At 43.3% G+C, this 21,599-nt stretch overlaps 1 protein-coding gene across 1 annotated transcript in view; it reads right to left on the bottom strand.

The window, feature by feature from the left end:
- The window catches only part of MEX3C (mex-3 RNA binding family member C), a 36,387-nt gene extending 15,930 nt beyond the window's left edge, over nt 1-20,457 (bottom strand). Inside the window, exon 1 of the mRNA XM_063295821.1 lies at nt 19,326-20,457. Coding sequence (XP_063151891.1) covers nt 19,326-20,130 — 805 coding nt within the window. The 5' untranslated portion in view covers nt 20,131-20,457. The remainder of the gene's footprint in view (nt 1-19,325) is intronic.
- Between the last annotated feature and the right edge of the window lie 1,142 nt (nt 20,458-21,599).

Raw genomic sequence — 21,599 nt, 5'->3', positions numbered from 1 at the left:
GATTTTTTCCAATCTGATGGCCATTCTTGTGTTTTCCAAATTTGCTGGCATATAGCATGCATTACCTTTCCACCTACTTTGGCAATTTGACCTTTGCTTTTAAAGCCCTAGTTCAAGAACTGCTAACCTCTGCAGAAACATGCTTGACATCCCTCAGAAATGATAGACTCAGGAGAGAAGGGGAAAATCTACTCAATAATGGCTCCAGAAATACAGAATGTTCTTCTTGAAGAGTTGACATGGCTTTTAGGTAGCTAATGAAGACATTATTTATAAGTGTTAATAACTGCTTCTAAATTCGTCCATTTTTATTCTATATTATTGTTGGATGTAAAGCACTGTTTCCAAGCAGAAAACTAGAATAGAAATTCTCACCATACCTGTACCAGAAAACTTAAGACTGCTATGTTTTACATGAGACTTTGGTGGAAATGAGAAGCATCATATCTGAAGCAGTACCTCATTCATTTCCTACCAGGCTCTAGAGATGAATCACTGTTACATCTTACTCAAATCTTATAGAAGCACTGAAAATGTGTGAAGCTGCCACTACTGAGCTGAAAAAGGGATCTGTAAGTACTCATGGGATGGATAAAAATATACTAATGCAAAATTTATCACAGATCAGTTGGCAGTATAAAGCATCTTATCCACGATGCTGTTTGGGGGATCGACATTCCCTGAAATGGCCACAGTTAGATAAACGTGGTCCAGAAGACAGGATGCAACTTAGCTGTGTGATATTTCTTACAGTTGCATGAAGGTGCTTAAAATAAATAAGTACAATTGACTTGAATTTAGCAAACCATATACAGCAAGCATAGAAGTTAGTAAAGGTGGGATGAGTCCAGAAGTAATCTAATCTGGAAGCATTGCTTTCCAATACCAGACATATTGGTCAGCACTAAAAACTGAGAAAACTTTTTTATTTCTGAACAATGGAGGTCACATAGCTTCTTGACAGTCAAACTGGAAGGCAAAAACATTTTTAAAAATAATGAAGTCTTACCCTTCTGAAAATGGGATAAAGCTCATTTTTAAAACCAGCATGATGGGAGTATTTCAAATGGCTGTTTACTGAAATACTCTAGCATATGCCGTGCAATGCTTGAGTAATGTTCCCAAGCTGTTATTCTCAAGCTACATTGAACTACTGGCACTGAATTCTGGGAGTTGTACTCCAAAGCTTGTGAACAACGTAATCTTGGGTAGGCAGTTCTGGCCTTAGATTAGCATCAAAATGGGTTGCAAAGTCTATTGAATAAAGGATGCACTGTGGAGGACAAGCAAAGAAAATACAATAATCAGTTCCTGTCTATTGCACTTATGCATCTTGAAGGAAAATTACATTGTTAGGACTTTCTTTCCACCAGACTCAACCCACTGTTGCTCTGGCCTCAGTGCTGAAACATATGAAAGGTTATGGGCCTTTATTTCCTCATTGTCAACTAACTCAAAAAAGTCACTGAGCATACCAGGGATTGGGGAGGGGTGTTGCGAGTTAAATGGCACAACAGCTGAGTCAGCCTACAATCATGATATTTCTTCACTGCATATGCTCAAAGCCATGTTTAGCTTATTACTTCAAGTATGTAAGAAACAGATTCCAGAGCTATGACCCACAGGAAAAGAGGTGAAAGAAATGTAAGACAACGGGCACAAAAATCCTAAAGCAAACAAATATCTCTTTCATTCTGAAACATAAAGTATAATTTCTTCTCTTGCCAGTTGGCTTCTTCTAAGTTGATGCCTTCAGTAAATATAAACAACCCTAAAGCAGATTTTAAAAAATCCATAAGCCTTTTGTACAATTTCCCAAAGTTTTAAAAAAACATAATTCTATGTTGCTCCTAATGAAATATTGAAGTTGTTTTCCTATATGTAGTGTTGCTCTACCAGGTAACATCAACAAGTTTCCCAGATTCTGGCTGCAATATATAAAGATGATGTCAAAAAAGGGGATAACAAATGTTTAACATAAACATATTACCAATTCATTCTTTGATAAAACAGCCAATCTTTGAGGCCAAGATTGTTTCTGGTACAAGAGAGGAAGTTATATATGGTGTCTGATGAAAGGCAAATTGGAGTTGAGCCTACAAACTAACTTTTGCCATCACCATCCCTATGCAAGGTATATTATATCAAAGCAGCAGCAGCTCTACATTACCATATCCCCCTTGAGCAGGATAACTCTTCCTAAATTCTCTATTATAATCTCTCAGGACATCTAAGTCAAGAGTTTGTTTAAGCTTATGTACTGTACCTAAATATGGAGGTCAAAGTGTATGGTGACTGGCTAGTTCTAAGGATTAAACTCTTATAAAAATGTGAATTTGAGGGATAGTGGTACTGATGGGCATCATACACAGTCCTAATTGCTGCAGGTTAATACACATAGGGCTGTCTTTACAGGATAAACAGTACGAGTTTCATCTATAGTGCCTCAGAAAGACAACCTAAGAAAAAAAAACTTGACATAGAAATTGAATAGACACATGCATAAGTCTGCTTTGATGAGGCTGTTATTCTGTTGTGATTTAACTTTCTGTATCACCGTGTTTAAATGAACAGAATTTTACCACGTCTGATGAAAATGCATGGCTGAACAATTGACTATATCACTCAATAATCTAACATGGAGCAAGTTTGTATTTCAGAACATCCAAGAATATTGACAAAGGTTGTCTACTGTGCTCCAAGAGTAAGGTCCACTGGGAGAATTTTCATGAGTTATTTATGTATCAAAATCATTGCCCAGAATCAGATACGTTCAGAATTTCTTAATGCCCTGTGCCTCCACAGAACTGTCCACCTACCAACAATCATAGATCATCCCATTCTTCTATATGCAAGTAAAAAAAAGTAACATTGTAAATATCTGAACAAAGGTAACATGAAACAGATAAAGTTTGGCACATGATATCCATAATTCAAAGACTGCATGCATTTTGTTTCCTCACTCCCAAGTGGTGCTTTTTTTCATAGGAACCTAAGGAGTGTACAGCCAATTCTCATGGGGACCTGTCCAAGTGTGATCTTCTGAGATGTAGCCAATGAAGAGAAAAAAACCATACTGCTGAAAGAATTTTATGTTCAGACACATCTCACAGATGTAAAGTATTTTCTACAACTACAACAACTAGAAATTTTTTCCTAACCTGTTGAAAGCTGAGATTCACAGAATGTTATGTTTTGCATCATCTCAAGAGGATCTGATTGGAACCTGAAATAATACATATTGGAGATAGGTGGGACCATCATATTTAACAAGAAGAATCTGAGTACAGGAACCGAACACTTGAAACAACCATCTTTGGAATGGAACAGCAGCTCACCACTGAACTATGAAGATTAGCTGCTGTGTGAAATACATGACAATCATTTCCCAAAATTTATGGGTCACATGAGATTCAAGCAGGCAGAAATAGTCCTTAATGGAATTAAAAGCCAAGTGCAATGGGAGAAATGTGGACATTTCATGAGTTAATTTAGATTTTGAACAGCCTCCCCCTTGGGCCTGTCTGCGACCTCAGGGGGGAAAAAAAATCAACATATGGGGAAGCACTATATATATATATATGAACTAGCTACAAATATATGTATCCATTTAATTAAGAACACCATTATTTCCGTAATTATTAATTTCAGAGCTGTTAGAATCATAGCTACTGTATGAATTGGATACGTATATATTTTGGGTTTATACACTTTTTAAGTGTTTCATGTGGTTCCAAATGTATGGGACCTCAGGACACTGACTTGCTTCAACTAGCCCTTTTTCATCAGTTAGATACAAGAATACTGTAGTCACACCAAGTGTTTTAAAATCTAGGAAACAAGGAATTCTCTCCCAAATAAAACTGTAAAGGAGAATGAAATATATAAAATGGGATCCCAGAAAAGTATTCATGACTTATTTGGATTTCCTTAAAAAGTATTTTTAAAGGGTTTCATGTTATTTAAAGGAACAATTCAGAACCTCTACTCCAAATAAGGTGTAAGAGTGAAGCATTTGTTTCAACCTAGCAAGACCAAAATAACTTGAACCCCAAAGCAGCAGACTATTACGTGCAGAGGAGAGGTTTATACTTATGGGGTGTTACCAACAACTTTCTAAGTGAGAATTTTGTAGGCCAAGTTTGAGCAAGGCAGACATGTGCAACCTCTGTTGGTTCAAAGGCTGCACTGGAACTTGTGTGGCTTGCTGGGGTCGCATTCTGTAAGAAGGAGAAGCAATGAACAAAACAGGCTTAAAATTCCCATTTTGCTCCTTAAAACCCCCCAGCCTGAAAAAAAACACAAAACAAAACAAAACAAAAATCCTAGACTGAATTTTTTGAACCTGCCGACTGCAGAAGCTCTCTGAATGCCGCTAAAGCTTTTCTGCTTCTCTAAGATAGGGAGTAGAACGATGCCTAACAGATTGGTAACCAATCTGGAGTCTTCTGCAGCCAATATGCCATGTCAAGAGACCAATAATATATTAGCCAGGAGGGAGGACATATTGAAGTCCCACCCTTCCGCTATACTGGGAGAAGCATGAAGACACTATGATGTCAGCTAACTTCAGAATTATAAGGAAATGGCAGATGTTGCCCTAATGAGCCTTGGAAACCATTGGAGATGCGGAGGGTGTGTGTTTTGTTAAGTGTTAGAGGCGTGTCGCAACATGCAGCAGTTTCTCCAATGTCTTCAGCTACGGAAAAAGGCAAGCTCCTCTCCACAAGTCAGCTGCCCAATATGATCTTCGGCTTTTTTAAAAGCAAGAGTGGGCAAACCAATGCCCCAGCCAATAAATAAGTGCCTACCCCCAGCACTCTATCTGTGCTGCTCTGGCATCCCAAGATGATGCCATTTTAAAATCTCTCTTAATTCAAATGTATGAGTGTGATTCCGGAACGGAAAATGCTCCCTTTTCCAACTTTAAAGCTTCCCCAAGCCACAAAAAAATGGCTTGAAATTGGTCCCCCAAACAGTAACTTTGGGTCATTTTCAGGGATTTTAAGGAAAGGAATAGGAGTGGTTTCTTCTCAGAAACCTTCTGCTCCCCTTTTCATCCTTAAACCCTACTCCCCAAATAAAGATGTGGAATAATTTCAGTTCTGCCCCTTTCCAGAGACTTTGTTATATTACTGGATGACCTCCTGCAGTTCCCTAGTAGGTAAGAAGCCTGTGTTCTCTCCTCGACACTTCAAACATTGTTTACTCTGTTTTAAAGGCTTTTACTTTTTCTTAATAACACAATTGATGGTACTATCAGAAATCTTGATATTTAAGATAGTTTGGGATTTGGATGATTTGGTTCTTCCATATCAAATGCCTTTTGCCTCCCTGGCACTGGAGAAAGCAATATTCCTCAAACTTCATTAAGATAGGGGAAAATATAAACACTGACTCAACTCCATACACTGCTATATGTATTTTTTCCATAACAGACACTTATTTTTCTTACAAATAACCTCTTTTTAAAGGGCTTGAGAAGATCCATTTAACTCCATCTGAAATAACCATTCCTATGTCTTGAAGACGGTCCACAAACTTTTAAAAGTCCTCAAACGTGCACCATTCAACGAAGTGTTTCTCAACACCCACATACGTTAGCCCAAAATGATCATTTTTACAGCTACAGCTAATAATATACTGAACCAACTAACTGCTGTCTAGGATATTTATAGGGCAGTTAAGTGCAAGCAAGAAAATATTTTCCATTCATGAGAATAAAAACCTCAGTGTAAACATTTGCAGGCAGTGACCTCATGCAGAGCAAGGTCACAGCAGAAACTGCCCGAGTTCCACAGTCCCAATACCCCAGCTAAGAGTTCCTCAGCCACCATTTACTCTCCAGAAGCCCTGCGCCTGTCTGCAGCTGTGTGCAGGCATCACCCTGCTTGCCAAGATGCACAGCTTTTCCACCCAGCCAGATCCACCTGTTCCCTTGCACCGGATTATTCCACCGTAAATGGAAAGGAAGCACTTTTTTTTTTTTTAAAGACTGCCTCCATCTTTGCAAGAGTTGGTTTCCTGGGAGCAAAAATGAAAAAAGAAAAAACCAACCAAAAAACTTTTTACTTGCCTTGCAAAAAGAGAAACAATTCAAGTTAAGACAGAATGGCTGCTACTTCTTGCCTCTTCTTAATGTCTCTATAGATAAAGCAAACCTTTTTGGCTTCCTTGAAGTGTACATGTGCTTAGCACATGTTAAAATACACTGCGCCTTTGGAACAGGGTTCCCCAAGCCTGGCAACTTTCAGATGTATGGACTTCAACTCCCAGAATTCTTAGCAATGGCCATGCTGGCTGGAGAATTCTGGGTACTGAAGGCATTATGAAGTTGCCAAGGTTGAGAAAAATGGCTTTAGAAGCCATTGGGTAATCATTTATATTGGATCATTTTTAAAAATGGTGAAGATAAATGAAAATTTAAATGAGAAGAGACAACTCTAGTATGCAAACTAGTGTACGTGAATGATAAGCAATCCCCGCGCTCTGGGATGCAGGTCTATGAGGGCTTTATTCTGGCTTTTCTATATTCCTGCAAAGCTATGGCTATCAGATTTGAGCTGCAAAACCCTGGCTTGGATGACCATTATTACATTATATCTCTTGGCTGCTACCCATTGGTTTTCCTGGTTTTTGCAGTCCAGATTTGATAGCTTGACACAAAGCAAACTTACTGTCTTAATTATCTACATACCAAAACCTGACAGACTTTAATTCCAAAAAGATGCATGCTAGCTTCCTGATCAGAATCTTAACTCATATTAAAATAATGGGAGGAGGAGGAGATTGGATAAATTCATGAACACACATCTATCAAAGGCTATTGGTCTTGAAGACTCGGTGTTACCTTTGGACTGGGGTCATCATGCCTCCAACTACCAGATTGGAGCAGAACAATGGGGAAGGGCAAGTCTCTATTTATTGTTTGCAAGAACCCAGAAGCATCAGCTTGGCCACTGGGAGAAGCAAAATGGTGGACTAAGATGGGCCTTACACAGTTTACAACAGCGTGGCTAGCATTGTTATAATGAACGGCTGGAACCAACAGCGTACCTAAGATTTACTTCTCAACTGACAGATCAAATGCTGCCTCTGTAAAATAAACAGCAGCAAGTCTTGTTTGCTCTTAATATTTTACACTCAGTGGGCCTTGTCTGAGTCCTACCATTATCACCTTGCTTTGCTCTGCTAACAGTTTTATGGCATGTGAGTCTTAAAGCAGACGAAAACTATGTGCTCCACTTTAGCATGTTTGAGATGCCTCGTGAGGAAACAGATGTCCAGCATCTATTCTCTAACCTGCAGCACACAACAAGTCTGCTTGTTCTGCAGTGCACGTTGAGCTGCTGTTACTGTCTCCAAAACGAAATGTGTGCATTTACAGATGGTATTACTGGAATAGAGCATACAAGAAAGTAAGGACCAGACAGACAATAGAATATATAGACATTTCTTAGGCAATTAACCAACTGGGGAGTGGTCAACTTCACCACAGGGGCTGAAGACCAACTGGAACAAACCAAGCCAGAAACATGCTGGTTTGAAAGCACAGTGAACGATACATCTGGGGAAAGCCTACGCATGCCAGACATAGTAAAGAAAACGCCACTGCCTTGCATACAAGCCCACAAAGGACAGGCAGAGAGATTCTTCCCCTCCTGGCAGCCAGCTTTGTTTCTATACTGAGCATACAGCAGGGATGGTGTGGGCACCCTCTCTTCTATTACTCAACTCACCTGCTAGCATGAAATTCCTCACTGGAGAAGTAACGAACGCAGCGCTTCTCAACCTTTAGGATGTGTGGACTTCAACTCCAAGAATTCCCTAGCAGCATGGCTGGCTGGCTGGGGAATGCTGGGAGTTCAAGTCCACACATCTTAAAGTTCCCAAGGTTGAGAAACGCTGAACTAATGCCATGCAATATGCGTGTTCACAAAACAAGAAACATGTGTTGTTTCAAACCCAGAACGCGTCACCACATTCTGGACATTCTGCCAAACCTTTTGAACTAACTGTGGTTCCGCAGAACCAAAGCCAGGTTTCGGTTGTTCCAGGTTTCAAATAAAACAAAAAACTGGATAGGTAAGTGGCAAGGCTGGTGTACACTGCCCCCAAAGCAGCTCCTAGCAAGGCATATCTCTCTGGCCTACCTGCTCCTGAATTTCCAGCACTTTCCTTCCCTCACTTGCTGACTCCCTTAGATTTTTCCTTGCTCCTCTAAACCACTTCTGCCCAAAGCAGAAGGGCACCACGTTGTTCTGTGCAGGAATGAAAACATCTGAAACATGTATACTTTGGTTCAGGCAAGGATCACCCTAAAGCAATTGTTCCATACACAGAACATTTTGCACATCGTTAGCATTCAACTAAATGAGAGCCAGTTTGGTGTAGTGGTTAAAGCACCAGGCTAGAAACCTGGAGACCTAGAGTTCTAGTCCTGCTTTGGGTACAATGCCAGCTGAGTGATCTTGGGCCAGTCTCTCTCTCTCAGCCATAGGAAGAAGGCAATGGCAAAACACTTCCAAGAAAACTGCAGGGACTTGCCCAGGAAGTCACCAGGAATCAGGACTGACTTGAAGGTGTGCATCCATGTGCACACACGCACCCCCCCCCCACCAACTATTCAGGACTGCAACTCCCATATATCCAACTCACAAAGGTGGAGGGCAAGGTCTTACAGGCTGGTACCGCATCTGGAAGATACCAGGTTACCAAACCACACTTATCCTCATGCTAACACTTAAACAGCTAACGCTTAAACCAATTCTCTCCCTAGTGAAGATTTATACCTAAGGACTGAACAAAGTTACACACCAAACTCTGTGAAGACTACTCCCTACTTAAACCAGGGGACAAGGTGAATTGGGTTTTTTTTTTATTCCCCTGCTGTTAAAAATGGAACTTGTATCATTTTCTGCAGATTTGAATGCCAGATACCAGGTTATACTGGCTCAACTAGTTTTACATTGAAGATTATTATTAGCAAAAAGAATTACTGAAGTAATCAACTGTAATTATATAAATGGGGAGGAGCACAGTTTAGTGAAAACCGGAACGATTCTCCGTGCATTCAACTTAAACTGGGCAAGGGGAGAAGACCTCATACATGTAACATACAAATGGGGAGCCTCTGGCTTCAGCATCTCCTTCCTTCCAACCTCTTGGCCTCCCCAGCTCAGTCCACAATGCTCGGCCTGTTGAGCACAGCCTCAGTCTTCAAGCTTTTATTTGTGGCGGGTTTTGAAAACTGGTTGTAGAACAGTCTGTGATGTTTTCATGTGTTCTGGTTTCCTTCCTCAATGGTTCTCAGCATTTTCTGGGGCAGTCCATGTTTGGATCTGTTATAAAGATTAATTAATTAGCTAGTCCGCCCCCTAACCCCCCGGAGTTGTGTCTATATGGTCTGGAGCTGACTGCACAGCACTGTTTTTTAAAAACTGAAGTTTGACTTTTTGTGTCTTCTGATTTGGGAATAATATTCATTAATTGTAAGTGAAGCAATCTTTCTGGCAAATACTGAAAGACCTGTTTCTGAATCGTGAACCACTTCTGTAGAGTGGTTGTGGAAATCTGTAACTTAAAATGGATCTCTGAGTCAATGACTTCTTTTAATGTAGACATACTATTCCAAGCAGGTGGTAAACTGCAGATATCTGAAAATTTAACGACACAGAAGCATATAATTACTGAGACAGATGTAGGCATTACATTTAATAGTATTTAGGAAAAGAGCGCAGTTTTTTAGATTTAGTAGCTTAAAAAATCAGTATTAGAACAATTCTGGAAATGCCTTAACTAGAGTTAACAGACTTAAATTGGGCCACATAGTCATGTTATTCCATATTTGCCCACCAAGAGAATGAGATATGAACATTATTTAAAAAACAAGATTCAACTATAAAGTGTCAGCTGTAAATGTTTTTAGATAAGCCCATTTATAATGAAACCTAACGTTATTGCAAACATAATCTTTTAGAGCTAAACTTATATTCCCTTGTAACTTTTGAAAGTCTATTTATTGATCTTCTTCAATCAACACGCAACACAATATTTCAGGTATTTTTTAAAATTATGGCTTGATACTCAAAGTGAAGGATGAAGACACTAGCCTTTGTTGATAGCAGCTTTTCTCTAAGTAGCATCATCCAGTGAACCTGCATAGATGATACAGCCATATTTAATGTTCATCTACCTGAAATCCACAACGTTAGTTCCAAAACTATTAAAATCTATTAACTTATTATAAGACCTGGGGGGGGGGGGTTCAAGCCATCTTTATTTTGCAAAAAAATAATTATCTGCAAAACCTTGCTTGTTATGGCCATAAATGAGAGGAGAAAGAAGAAAGGACTGAAGTTCATCTTCAGAAGGGCTCTGATGTTTTCCTACTTGTGAATATTAAAAGAATTTCTTCAGCTTCTGAACCCTGATTTTGGAATATAATCCTTAAAAATACATATGTATCAGAGACTCTCAAGGAAGGTGAGGGGAAAGAGCATAATTTATAGGCTTAAAACTACAAATTTCTTCCAACAACCTTTTGATTGGCTGCTGAAATCTTTTCTCCTAGGAAGAAAGGGAGGGAGGGAGGAAGGGGAAAAGAAATTAAGACAAAGAGAACCATCAGGATGTCCAAGGCAAGGGCAGGATTCAAGAGCATGTGGCACTTGCCTACAATTCTTCAAAACAAATTGTCTTTTCCTGGGATCACATGGCAGCTGTAGAGGACAGTCATGAGAACTCAAGAGAACATGCGACTATTTTAAACAGTTGCAAACAGGTACTATGTTTGTGCTCCTGTTTGCTTCAAAGAACCTTTTCCGGTTAACAACTTTCATAGTGTACCTTTACAAGCTTTATCTTCTCTGGATGGAATTCCTCAGCAAAAGCAGAAGCAGTGAAATCAGCTTCCTCACTTTTCTATCAGAAATCATTTTGTACAGAGAAAGCCCTGCTAAGACAGACTGTAGACCAGACACAAGGGTTAGATGAAACCCTTGCACATATCAGATCACTTAGCCCTGGCTTTGCAGAAGGACTTTGGGAACTCAGCTTTCATTAAGATATGCCTAACAAAAACATGCAGAAAGTCCCACTTCCAACTCTCATAGCTGTCAAGCAAAAGTAGTATCATCTACAGCCAGCATGTGCCCAAAGACTCTGAAACCAGAGATACGAGCAGGAATCACTGGCAGAACTGCCTCAATCAGCACAATTCCTTAGCCTGCACCGCAGGCTGCAGTCGGTCTCCTTGTCCCAATGTTGGCCTCGTGTTTCATCGCCGCCTCCTCCTCGTCCTCCTCCTCTCCTTTCACCACGCTTATAGGTTTTTTTCCCCCTCTTTGCAGCAACTTCTCCCTCTCAGATTAGTTTCAATCTCTATCTCTCCCCCAAAGCTCAAGAATGCACAGGCTACTACGTTTTATTCTCATAAGATAACATAATGTTCCATAAGAGAAAATTCGGGGATCTGAGCACCCGTTTCCCTGAGCCAAAACTGAATGACGGGGGGCAGGAGGGAGTAGCTATGAAGTTAGAAAGCCAGCAGTGATATGAAGGTTCTCAGTGTTTTGCTAAGAATGTTACATGTACAGCTATCATCCTATTAAATAGAAACTGTGCTCAGTGTACTCAAGCCCGGTTACAAGATGTTCTTTTGAAGAAGGATAGCTGACCTGTATAATCTGGGAGGGATGGAGAGGTTGGTAGATAAAACTTTAAGAATGTGACACTACTATCCCACTTGGGCTGGTTCAGTACATTGTGCTGGAGCTCACATTAAGGTCTGGTTTTAGCTTTGTATGTTACCAAAACGGAGCCAATTTTGCTTTATTCAAGAAGCCATGGATTTGTATGATGATATGAATCAAGCATGAGGGTATCAGAAAAGAAGGCAGTCATTCTGAGAAATGTCCTTTTCTTGGAGATAAGAAAAATAACTTGCCACACCATGATACTCCTCTGGAATGCAGTGGCTTCTGGTGTAAGTTATGCAAGTATTATAAACCACTGAATTTGTGATGGGTAGACTTCATGGGGAATGTCTATCTAACCCAAAGGTTGTAGATGTGTGTGAAATTGATAGTTTTGTGTTAATAGGTGTTGGAGCCAAGCACCAAAGTGTAGATGGGCACCAGTGACTTGTGGAAAATACAGCTATGAACTCCCAAAAGCCCAATTTACATTGCTGGGTAAAAGACTGAAAGCAGAGACCTCCAAGAAGATTTTCATGAAATGCTACTACTCCACACTCAGATTTCAGTTGATCGGTACAGTTAAGAGGAATCAGTGATAGGGTAAGAATGAGATATTCAGGTATGTTAGGCAAAGAGTAGTGTATGGGACAAACCAGGCCTGTACAAAAAGGGCCATAAAAGAGATATGGTGAATGAGAGAAACTTTAGGACAGTGTTTCTCAACCCTGGCAACTTTAAGATGTGTTGACTTCAATTCTCAGAATTCTCCAGCCAGCATGAAGTCCACACATCTAAAAGTTGCCAAGGTTGAGAAATACTGCTTTTGGATATAGTCACTTCTGGAGAGAGACAAGCAGAGAAGTGTCCAGATGAGGGAATGTTACACTGTTTGAGAACTTAGCCAGCACTATCTGTCGATAAATGACCTCCATCTAGACCTGTCCCCAGCGACAAGCTGTAGTTCTTCCCTAGATATCCCTGCAACATCTTGCAAAGCACTGTAGTATTTTCATTATCCATTCAGATCACATGCCTGAAGTATGCAAGTTTCTGCTTGCTAATGATTGCTAGAAGGCAGCAGTCAGTCTTTCAGGACCAACTGACTGGTTCTTCCTGCAGACCATGGAACTGTTTGGTAACCATCTCCTAATCCATTTGGAGGCATTTGTCTTCTTTCTCTTTCTCAACATCCACCCTTACCCCATGCTTTACCACTGAAAAAGCCGTTGCTTTAACTATTCTGAGCCAGTTTGATCTAATGGTTAACATAGGAGGGTGGAAAACGAGTTCTAGTGCTGCCTTAGACATGGTAACTGGGTGATCTTGGGCCAGTCACTCTCTATCAGCCCTAAAAAGAAGACAAGGGCAAGCCACTTCTGAAAATGTTGCCAAGAAAACTGCATGGACTTATGCAGGCAGTCAACAGCAGTCAAGCCTGATTAGAAGACACAATACATACATATAAATTACAGTATTATGATCTTTGTTGTAATAGAAGTGACTTTATCCCTCATGATCTGGTCTACGCTTATCATTGTCTTCCTGCCTACGTTTATTTTTTTTCCTCCAGCACACTGTCCTTCCACATTTATTCTTGAGCCCAAGAAAGCAAAACTATTTACCAACTTCACTTCTTTGCAGTCAACTGTGAATTCACTAGGTATGCTGGTTGATGTTACCTTTGTTTTTTTAGTATTTAATATCAACCCAGATTTTTCACTTTCCAGTTTTACTTCCTTAATGAGCACTTCTAAGTCTTTAAGCTAATCAAGTGGTGTTGTCTGCATATCTCATATTGTTAGCATTTCAACATCTTATTTTGATTTCAGCTGTCTGTTCTTCCAAACCTGCTATTCTTACAGTATATTCACTGTAAAGGAAAACATTACGGGGACAAGATGCATCCTTGTCTCACTCCCTTCCCTATCCCGAATCACTGTGTTTCTCCAAATTCAATTCTTACAGTAGCTTCTTGTTCACTGTAAAGGTTCCCCAAGAGAATAATCAAGTGTTCCAACATACCCATTAACTTTAATATGTTCCTCATTCTGGTATGAACTATACTATCAAAGGCCATATTGGAGTCAGTAAAGCACAGGTAAACCTAAATTTCTCTGGCTGTCTCCATTATTCTTATGCTAGTTATCTAATATCAGGTCCATTTGCCTTTTCTAATATCTTCTGTTCACTTGACATTTCTTTTTCCATGTATGGCTCTATTCTTCTTTGTAAGAATGTAAACAAAACTTTGTTTGGGTGAGGAATTTGTGCAATGTTCTGATAATTAGTACATTCTCCTGAATCTCCTGATTTTTTGCAATCTTACCTTGTCCACACACGAGCGTTAGTACTTTAGCTGCCTCTTCTGCTACAACGGTGGGATTTCTTTTCCACTTGGTGCTTTTTTATTGGGCAGCTGTCTATTAGTTCTTATACATCGCTGTCTAGGGGAATCTGTTCCTGAATATATTCTTTCTCTATCACTGTTTCTGTCATTCTATAAATCTGTTTGTAAATGGTTTAAGTATAGTTTTTCCATCTTTAACTTCATTTGCCTGGATTAGATCTGTTCCACGATTAATTCTGAGTTATCCTTAGTTCTATATTTTCTTCTAATTTATATGATTATCTTGAAAGCTCTTCTCATTTTCTTCCTATTTTTGTCCATGCATTGACATTCTTGGTTAATACCTCTCTCCTTGTCCTTTAAAACTGTCATTTGCATTCAGTAGTCAAATCAGGCAATCCTCATTATTTGTGGGTTCTGTATTTGCGAATTCACAAAAATGTTTTTGTAACCCCAAAATCAATACTCATGGCACTGTTGCACTTATTTGTGAACATGCAGAGAAGCAAGACATGGGAATTGCCCAATATGCATACCCCCAGCTGAGGTTTCAGCGCTAATTCGGTATTTGCAGCATTTTCAAGAACATAACTTGAATAATGAGAATTGCCTGTATCCTTATTGCTCAAGATTCACCCTCCGTCTTCTCTGGCTACCATAACAACTTGTTCTGAAAGCTACTTAGATCTTTTCTTCTTCTGAAATTTTAGGAATATTTTTCCACTCTATTTCCACTTTTCCACAGCTCAAGCTGTATTTTGCATAAGAGGACCAAATCTCTTCTTTACTTTTTGTATTTGGATACAAAAATCAATCTCTTCAGGTCAAAACTTGGTGGCATAAATGTGTTTTTGTTAACTTTCTATATATATGACACTGATAATTCATGGCTTCTTCAACCATCTGAAAGTGTTCTATCTGACTGAACTGCATTTCTCCATCTTTTGTTTCCTATTATTTAGCTAATGTTGTCCATCTGGTGATACCCAGATGCAGAATCCTCATTTATGTTGCTTATTGCAGGTATTAGCAACGAAAAAAGAATTCTTTGCAATTTCTCCTCCATTATTGTAGATATTCAAATCTTCCTGTAATCCGAGATTCCTTTAGATGTACATAATTTTTAGATATTTGCATTTTAACACTTAATTTGCCACAAAATTCCCTAATTTCTTCAAACATCACATCTATAATAAGGACATAGAATTGGATAATTCTCATAGATAGGTTTATTGGGTCATAGCCAAATACATACTTTGAAATGTCCTTTTTGGAATCTTAAGTTTACCCCCCCCTGCAAAAAAAAAACAAAAAAAAACCCCAAAGCAAATAAAGGACTTGATAAAATGTAACAAGATAAACTAAATATGGCTGGAATGGACTAGTTTCTCACAGGACACACATGTGCATACGCAAGAGACATTTCCACTGGGATTGCTACAGAAGCAGTTCAAGAGTTCAGATGCATTCATTGTGTCTGATGACAAGCTTCAGGAGCATGTCAGGTGTAACAACATTTGTTTTTCACGGAAATTACTTCAAATCAACTGTGAACTTTAGAAACACGCACCTTCGGTTTACTGACTTTTCTGGGCTTTCAGACTTTTAGAACAAGATTAGTGCTGTGGACAAAATAATCTTTCACACTATTACTATAGTTAATAGCAGGAAGAAGTCTTTGAAATTCTTGTGATACCTGATTCGGAAACAGCTCAGCTACTAATCTAAGTTCATAAGATAGTGTGCAAATCAAAGACCTTGTACTTTTAAATATGCCTTTGGACACATGGACAAAAGGTATACACTTTCTCCACTGAGATTTATGATTTCAGCGGCACCTTAACTTCCAAGGTGTGAGAGGCCTATAGATCTGCGAATGCTTCTCTCAGCCCACACTAATATGAAGAACCTTTATATAAAGTCAGATTACTGGTCATCCCACCTTCACACATTTTTCCAGTCCTATTTCCTTGGAATTCTTTTTACTCAAAATGCTGGAACTGGATACAGACACTCTTCACCACTATAGCAAGCGAATGAATTTGCTCCTGCCAACTATTAAAATTCTACCTTGATGTGAACTTTGGCCTGGTATTCTGTACTTGTGTCTATGGGAAAAAAAAATGTACCATGTAATGTAGGCTAGGCCTCTGCCAGAAAATCCTTTTTTTAATCTCCTTTTTTGATATATTTCACCAATCCCTTAAACGATAGAGTGGCATATATTATTTACTACAAAACTGTCAAGTCCATCCTCTGAAACCAATAGACCTGAGAGTTTCTCATTTGAGATTTAACGAACTATATGGGGTGTAACTATGGCTAAAGAGGCCAGTCTTCGCAACTTTAGCCACCCAGTCCTCACAATAAAACTTGATGCTAAAAATGGGCATATATAAGAAAATTGCCAGTTTCCTCATTTTAGAGCAAATTCTGCTCAGATTCCTTTCCTTCTACCCTGGCCTCATTATCTTTTCTCCTGTGAAAATCTTTTAACATTCTGCTTTTCTTCTCTAATTTGGTCCTTATCACAATTTTCAGCCACTGCTTAATTTAGCCACTCTGTTTCCATGTTACCAGTATGTGACAAAATCTCCTACTTCCTGTTTTCTCTTGTAGTTTCATTTCTTTCTTACCCTGTAAACAAGCAGAGGGGTCTTATTGAGTGTCTGGACCATTTTAGGTGGTTTCAGAAACATTGAAGAGGAAGAGGCCATCATAACAGCAAATAGCCATACCCCATAAGTGCTGGATGTGATCAGCCCCTGTAATTTCAAGAACTACATATGAAGTATAAATGTAGTGCGTCTGTGTTTAGAATTTTTCTTCTCCTACTGCATCACATTTTTCACTGTGTAAACAAGTGGAAAAATTAGATTTATAAACAACAAAATACTTTATGTAAGTCCATTCTTACTTCCAGTTTTTGAGCATTCTCCTATATGGACTTCTTTCTTTTGTGCCTTCAAGTTACTCTTTGCCTGGACTAGTCCCTGCAATTTTGTTGGCAAGATTTTTTTGGGAAGTGGTTTGCCCCTGCCTTCTTCCTCCTAGGGCTGAGAGAAAGAGACTAGCCCAAGGTCACCCAGCTAGCTTTGTGTCTTAGGTGGGACTAAAGCTCATGGCCTCCTGGTTTCTAGCCTGGTGCTGTAACCACTACACCAAACTGGCTCTCTAAATGGACTTTACCCGCATCAGAATAAGTTACTTTAACTGCATCAGAATAAATTACTTTAACTGCTAGTGGACTAGTACTTCACAAATACGTTAAAAATAGGGGTTAAGGTCTGAATCAATTCCCAGACCACACCCGAGAGTCAGACAGCCACTCTCGATGAAACTTCAAGCCTTTCTATGAAGCGTCTCATAAAACACTTGCATTTTCTGGCCCTCTGCTTTGGTCAACCATCACCTGGACCAATCTGCAGGATGCCTTCCAAAGATCAACTGTCAGGGAATTCAAAGATAGGTCCTATGAAAACTAAATTCCTTCTTTTCCTTTCCCATTCTCTAAAGGAAATCCGAATAAGCGATAAGGTAGTCCTCATTTAATGACTGCCTTGTTTAGTGACCATTCATTTAGCCAGAATTCTCCTAAGATTCTGTGATTCCTCATTTTAAGCAGAAGAACCAGCCATGTGTTCAGTGTTAGCTGAAAGGCAAATAGTTCCTTTGCCTGACAAGGAACATTCAGAACTTAAGTCTGCTTAAAAACAGTCCAGGCTAGGTAGGAAACATGCCCAATTCAGAAGAAAGAGGAAAACATCCAACCATAATCCGTGAGTTGGAGCACTGTGCATAATAAGCAAACCAAGTTATAGGTCAGTCACCTTCTCTACTAAACAAGCACATTCCAAAAAAATTCCCCTCCTGAGATTCCCTTCAGAGAGTTGGTGCTTTTGAATAAAGATGTAGAATCCATAAAAATACCGTACATAGAAAATAACTTATCAGAGCAATTATACGTAGTCCTCGCTTGGCAACTGCCTTGTACAGCAACCATTCACAGTTATGACAGTGATGAAAAAGTAAGTTTATGACCAATCTTTGCATTTACAACCTTTGCAGGTCTGTAAAGCAAAGGGAAGCTGATCATTAGTACAGTCCCGGTTTCACATAGTAGCCGCTTTGCTTATATCCTTTTCTTATCTCATGCCATTCATTTCTCTACCTTATTATTTCTTATTCATTTTCTGTGCTTCTGAATGATGGGTATGTACAATGAATTGTGAATATCACATCATATCACATTCCTGTTTGGCTGCTCCTCCAAAAAACATGAGACCACATAACGGGGTAGTTATTTGGTAATTAGATTTCGAGGGATCCCCTACTACTATGTATCTGTTGCTGTGAAAGTACAACCATCAAAGCCTGCTCAACATGGCAGAGGCCTCCTGTGTTAAAGGTTTTTGCCCGGACTTTTCCTTCCAAACCACACCCATTTTTCAAAGTGTCACTGCTCCAGCTGTCCTATCTCCAAGACCATTTCTCACCCCTTCAAAACCAAGCAGCTTCTCCTACAATTTCAACGTACCCCGCTCTCTTCTTCCTATCTAGCAATGTTCTTTCCAATTGGGAGTGAAATTTCTTTGTCAAATTTAGATTGATCAGATCTGGGGGCAGGCCATTTCCCTACCTCTCCCAGCCACCGTCCCACCCTAACAATCCTGATTCAGGCTGAACTTCCTCTTATTCAGCATGCAATACTCCAACCCAGGACTAAGGTTTAGACACATCATCCACACCCTAAGGATGGGCAGAGCAATGCCTCCCACTTACTCCAGGTTGCTGCAAGGGCACCCTATTTCCACCCATCCAGCCCCAACCCTGTTTCCCAAACTTTTCACAGCTAGAAGCTACTCAAGGACCTCAAAGCAACCCCTACCTGGCTCAGAACTCCCAAAGTGAACACGTGTAAGGGAGGGAACTCCAATTCCCTAGCTTTCTTTTTTGGGGCGGTAAGGAAAAGAGAATGGGCTCCCTTTCCCTACCAACCCCTCTCCTCCACCCCCTCATCCTTTATCACCAACTCGCAGAATCTGGTTCCCTCCCAGTGCGTTGGGATCTGACTCCCATCTTCCTCCCCAAATGGGGTCTATGGGAGTTGGGGTCCCGCGTCTGGCGAGCGCCAGGCTGGGAGAAACCGCCGTCCCAACTTCCCCACCTCGGCCCGGCTGGTCCCCCAACGGGCCGGCCGCGGGGAGGAATCCCCCTCGGCCTGCGGGCCCCCTCCGCCGGTCGACCCTAAGGCCCACCCGCGGGGCCCCCCAACTCACCCTGCCGGCCCACGATCTCGGCCACATGCTCGGAGCTGGGCACCGGGACACACTCGGTCGTGTTGACGCTCTTCCTCCGCAGCAGCGCCGCCTGCTCCCCGTTCAAAACCGACCCGGGGGGCATCCCGGCCGCCGCCACTCCCGCCCCGGGCGGCCCGTAGGACTGCGAGAGCATCGCCGCCATCACCCCGGCGTGGACATCGTCGCCGGGCCCGTAGAGCGCCCCGCCCAGCGCCCCCGCCTCGGGCGCCTCGAAGGCCGAGCCGGCGGGGAGCGGCAGCGCAGGGGCGGGCGGCGGCGGCAGCAGCACCGAGCCCAGCCCCGGGGACAGCAGCGGCGGCGAGGCCGGGGGGGGCAGCAGCAGCAGCGAGGCCGGGCCGCCGCCGCCTCCCCGGGGCTCCAGGAACCCCTCGTCGTCGTCGTCGTCGTCGTTCTCCTCCTCCTCCTCCTGCTCGGCGCCCTCGTCTTCCTCGTCCTCCGGCGGCTCCTCCAAGTCCAGCTCCAAGTCGCCGCCGCAGCCGCCGCCTTCTCCTTCCTCAGGCGCCGCCGCCTCCTCCTCGTCGTTGTCGTCCGGCTCCCGGGCGGCCTCGTCCCCGCGCTCCCGCAGGCCCAGGCCGGCCAGGCGGTCCCTCAGCAGCCCCGTGTCCGGCAGCAGCGGCGGCTGAGGGGGAGCCGGCGGCGGCGGCTGAGGGTGGTACTGGAGAAGCAGGCCCGGCGGCGGCCTGGGCGGCGCCGGCAGCAGCAGCCGCGCTCCCAGCTCGGGAGGCTCTTCGGGAGGCGACGGCGAGGCGCTGCCGCTCGGCATGGCCGGCCAAGGCGGGGGAGAAGAGGGGGGCGGCGAGGCGCTCCGGCTACGCGGGCCCGGACGACATGCTGCGGCGGCGGCGGCGGCGGCGGCTGGCTCTCCGGCCGCCGCTTCCTCCTCTTCCTCCTCCTCCGCCGCTGTCTCTGGAGGGGCGGCCTGGGCGTTGCTGCTGCTGCCGCCGCCGCCGCTGGCGACGCTGATGGCGCTGCTGCTGCCGCCGCCACCACGGCCCGCGCTCGGCTCAGCGCTTCTTTTGTTCCATGGCGGCGGCTGCTGCTGCTTCCCCCCGCCGGCTCCAGCTGCAGCAGCAGCAGCGGCGGCGGCGGCGGCGGCGGCCGCAAGCGGCGGCGGCGGCGGCCCAGGCAACTCCAGCCCCGCCCCGCGCCGCTCCCCCAGCCGGGCGATTGGGTGGCGGCCGCGCGGGGGCAGCAGGGGCCGGGGCTCGGCGGGGCGCGCGGGAGGCGGCGGCGGCGCCTGGGACTGGCGGGCGGGCGCGGGGCCAGCGGCGAGCGGGGGTGGCGGCGGCGGCGGCTCCTCTCGCTCCTCCTCCGCCTCCGGTCCGGTCCCCGCGGACAGCATCCACACGCGCGCACCCTGCTGGCTCTGCCCAATCTCGGCTGCGGGGAGGGCGGCCCGGGATTGTTGGGTTGGCCCGGCGGGTATTGTGACGGGGCGCCAGGGAAAACGGGGGAGAAGAAAAGGCGGCGCAAGGCGGGAGGCCGGACGCGGGCCCGGCCCGGTTGGGGTCGGAAGGCGCAGAGGGGCAGGAGGGGAGCCGGAAGGGGGCGGTGTTCAGACAGCCCCGTGGACCGGGGAACGAAGCCTGCCTCTTCTGCAGCACTGCGAGGCGGGCAACCCCTGAATGATCCGGCTGGCTGGGCTTGCATAACGCTAAACTGCCCCCCCCCCCCGCAAAAGCCAAGGTTAGCATGAATCAGGTTTAGCGGGTTGTGGGAATGAAGCTGGTGAAGCGTCTGTTGAATGCGCCCAAAGGCACGGTGAGAGGAGCGGGTGGAAAAGCGAAAGAAGGCTGTTCTTTTCGAGACTGGGCGGCGGAGTCTGGGCTCTTAGTCCCCGAGTGGGACAGAAGGGCTTCTGCGAGAAGAACCCCTGCAAAGGGCGCTCTAAACATGTGCAGAAGGCTTATTCTCCTGATCGTTATCTCGGACCCTGCGACCACACCTCCTACTGAGGATGGCGGTTTCCAGACCTAACGCAGCTGCTTTGGTAATGGGAGAACCGGCTTGGGAATAAGAACCGGGGTTGCTGGAATAAGGTGTGAGGATATTTTTGTGACACATAATTCAGATAGCAGTTAAATCCAAAAAAATTACTGGACGGGCCTGATTGTGTAATATTCTGCCTCACCAAAACGTTCTACGTCAGTGTTTCTCAAACTTGGCAACTTTAAGACCTATGGACTTCAACTCCCAGAATTCCCCAGCTGGACTTGCTGGGGAATTCTGGGA

Source organism: Candoia aspera, chromosome 2, assembly GCF_035149785.1.
Source record: "Candoia aspera isolate rCanAsp1 chromosome 2, rCanAsp1.hap2, whole genome shotgun sequence".
NCBI lineage: Eukaryota > Metazoa > Chordata > Lepidosauria > Squamata > Boidae > Candoia > Candoia aspera.
Note: the sequence above shows the minus strand (reverse complement) of the source record. Positions and strands in the feature narration are given on the sequence as shown.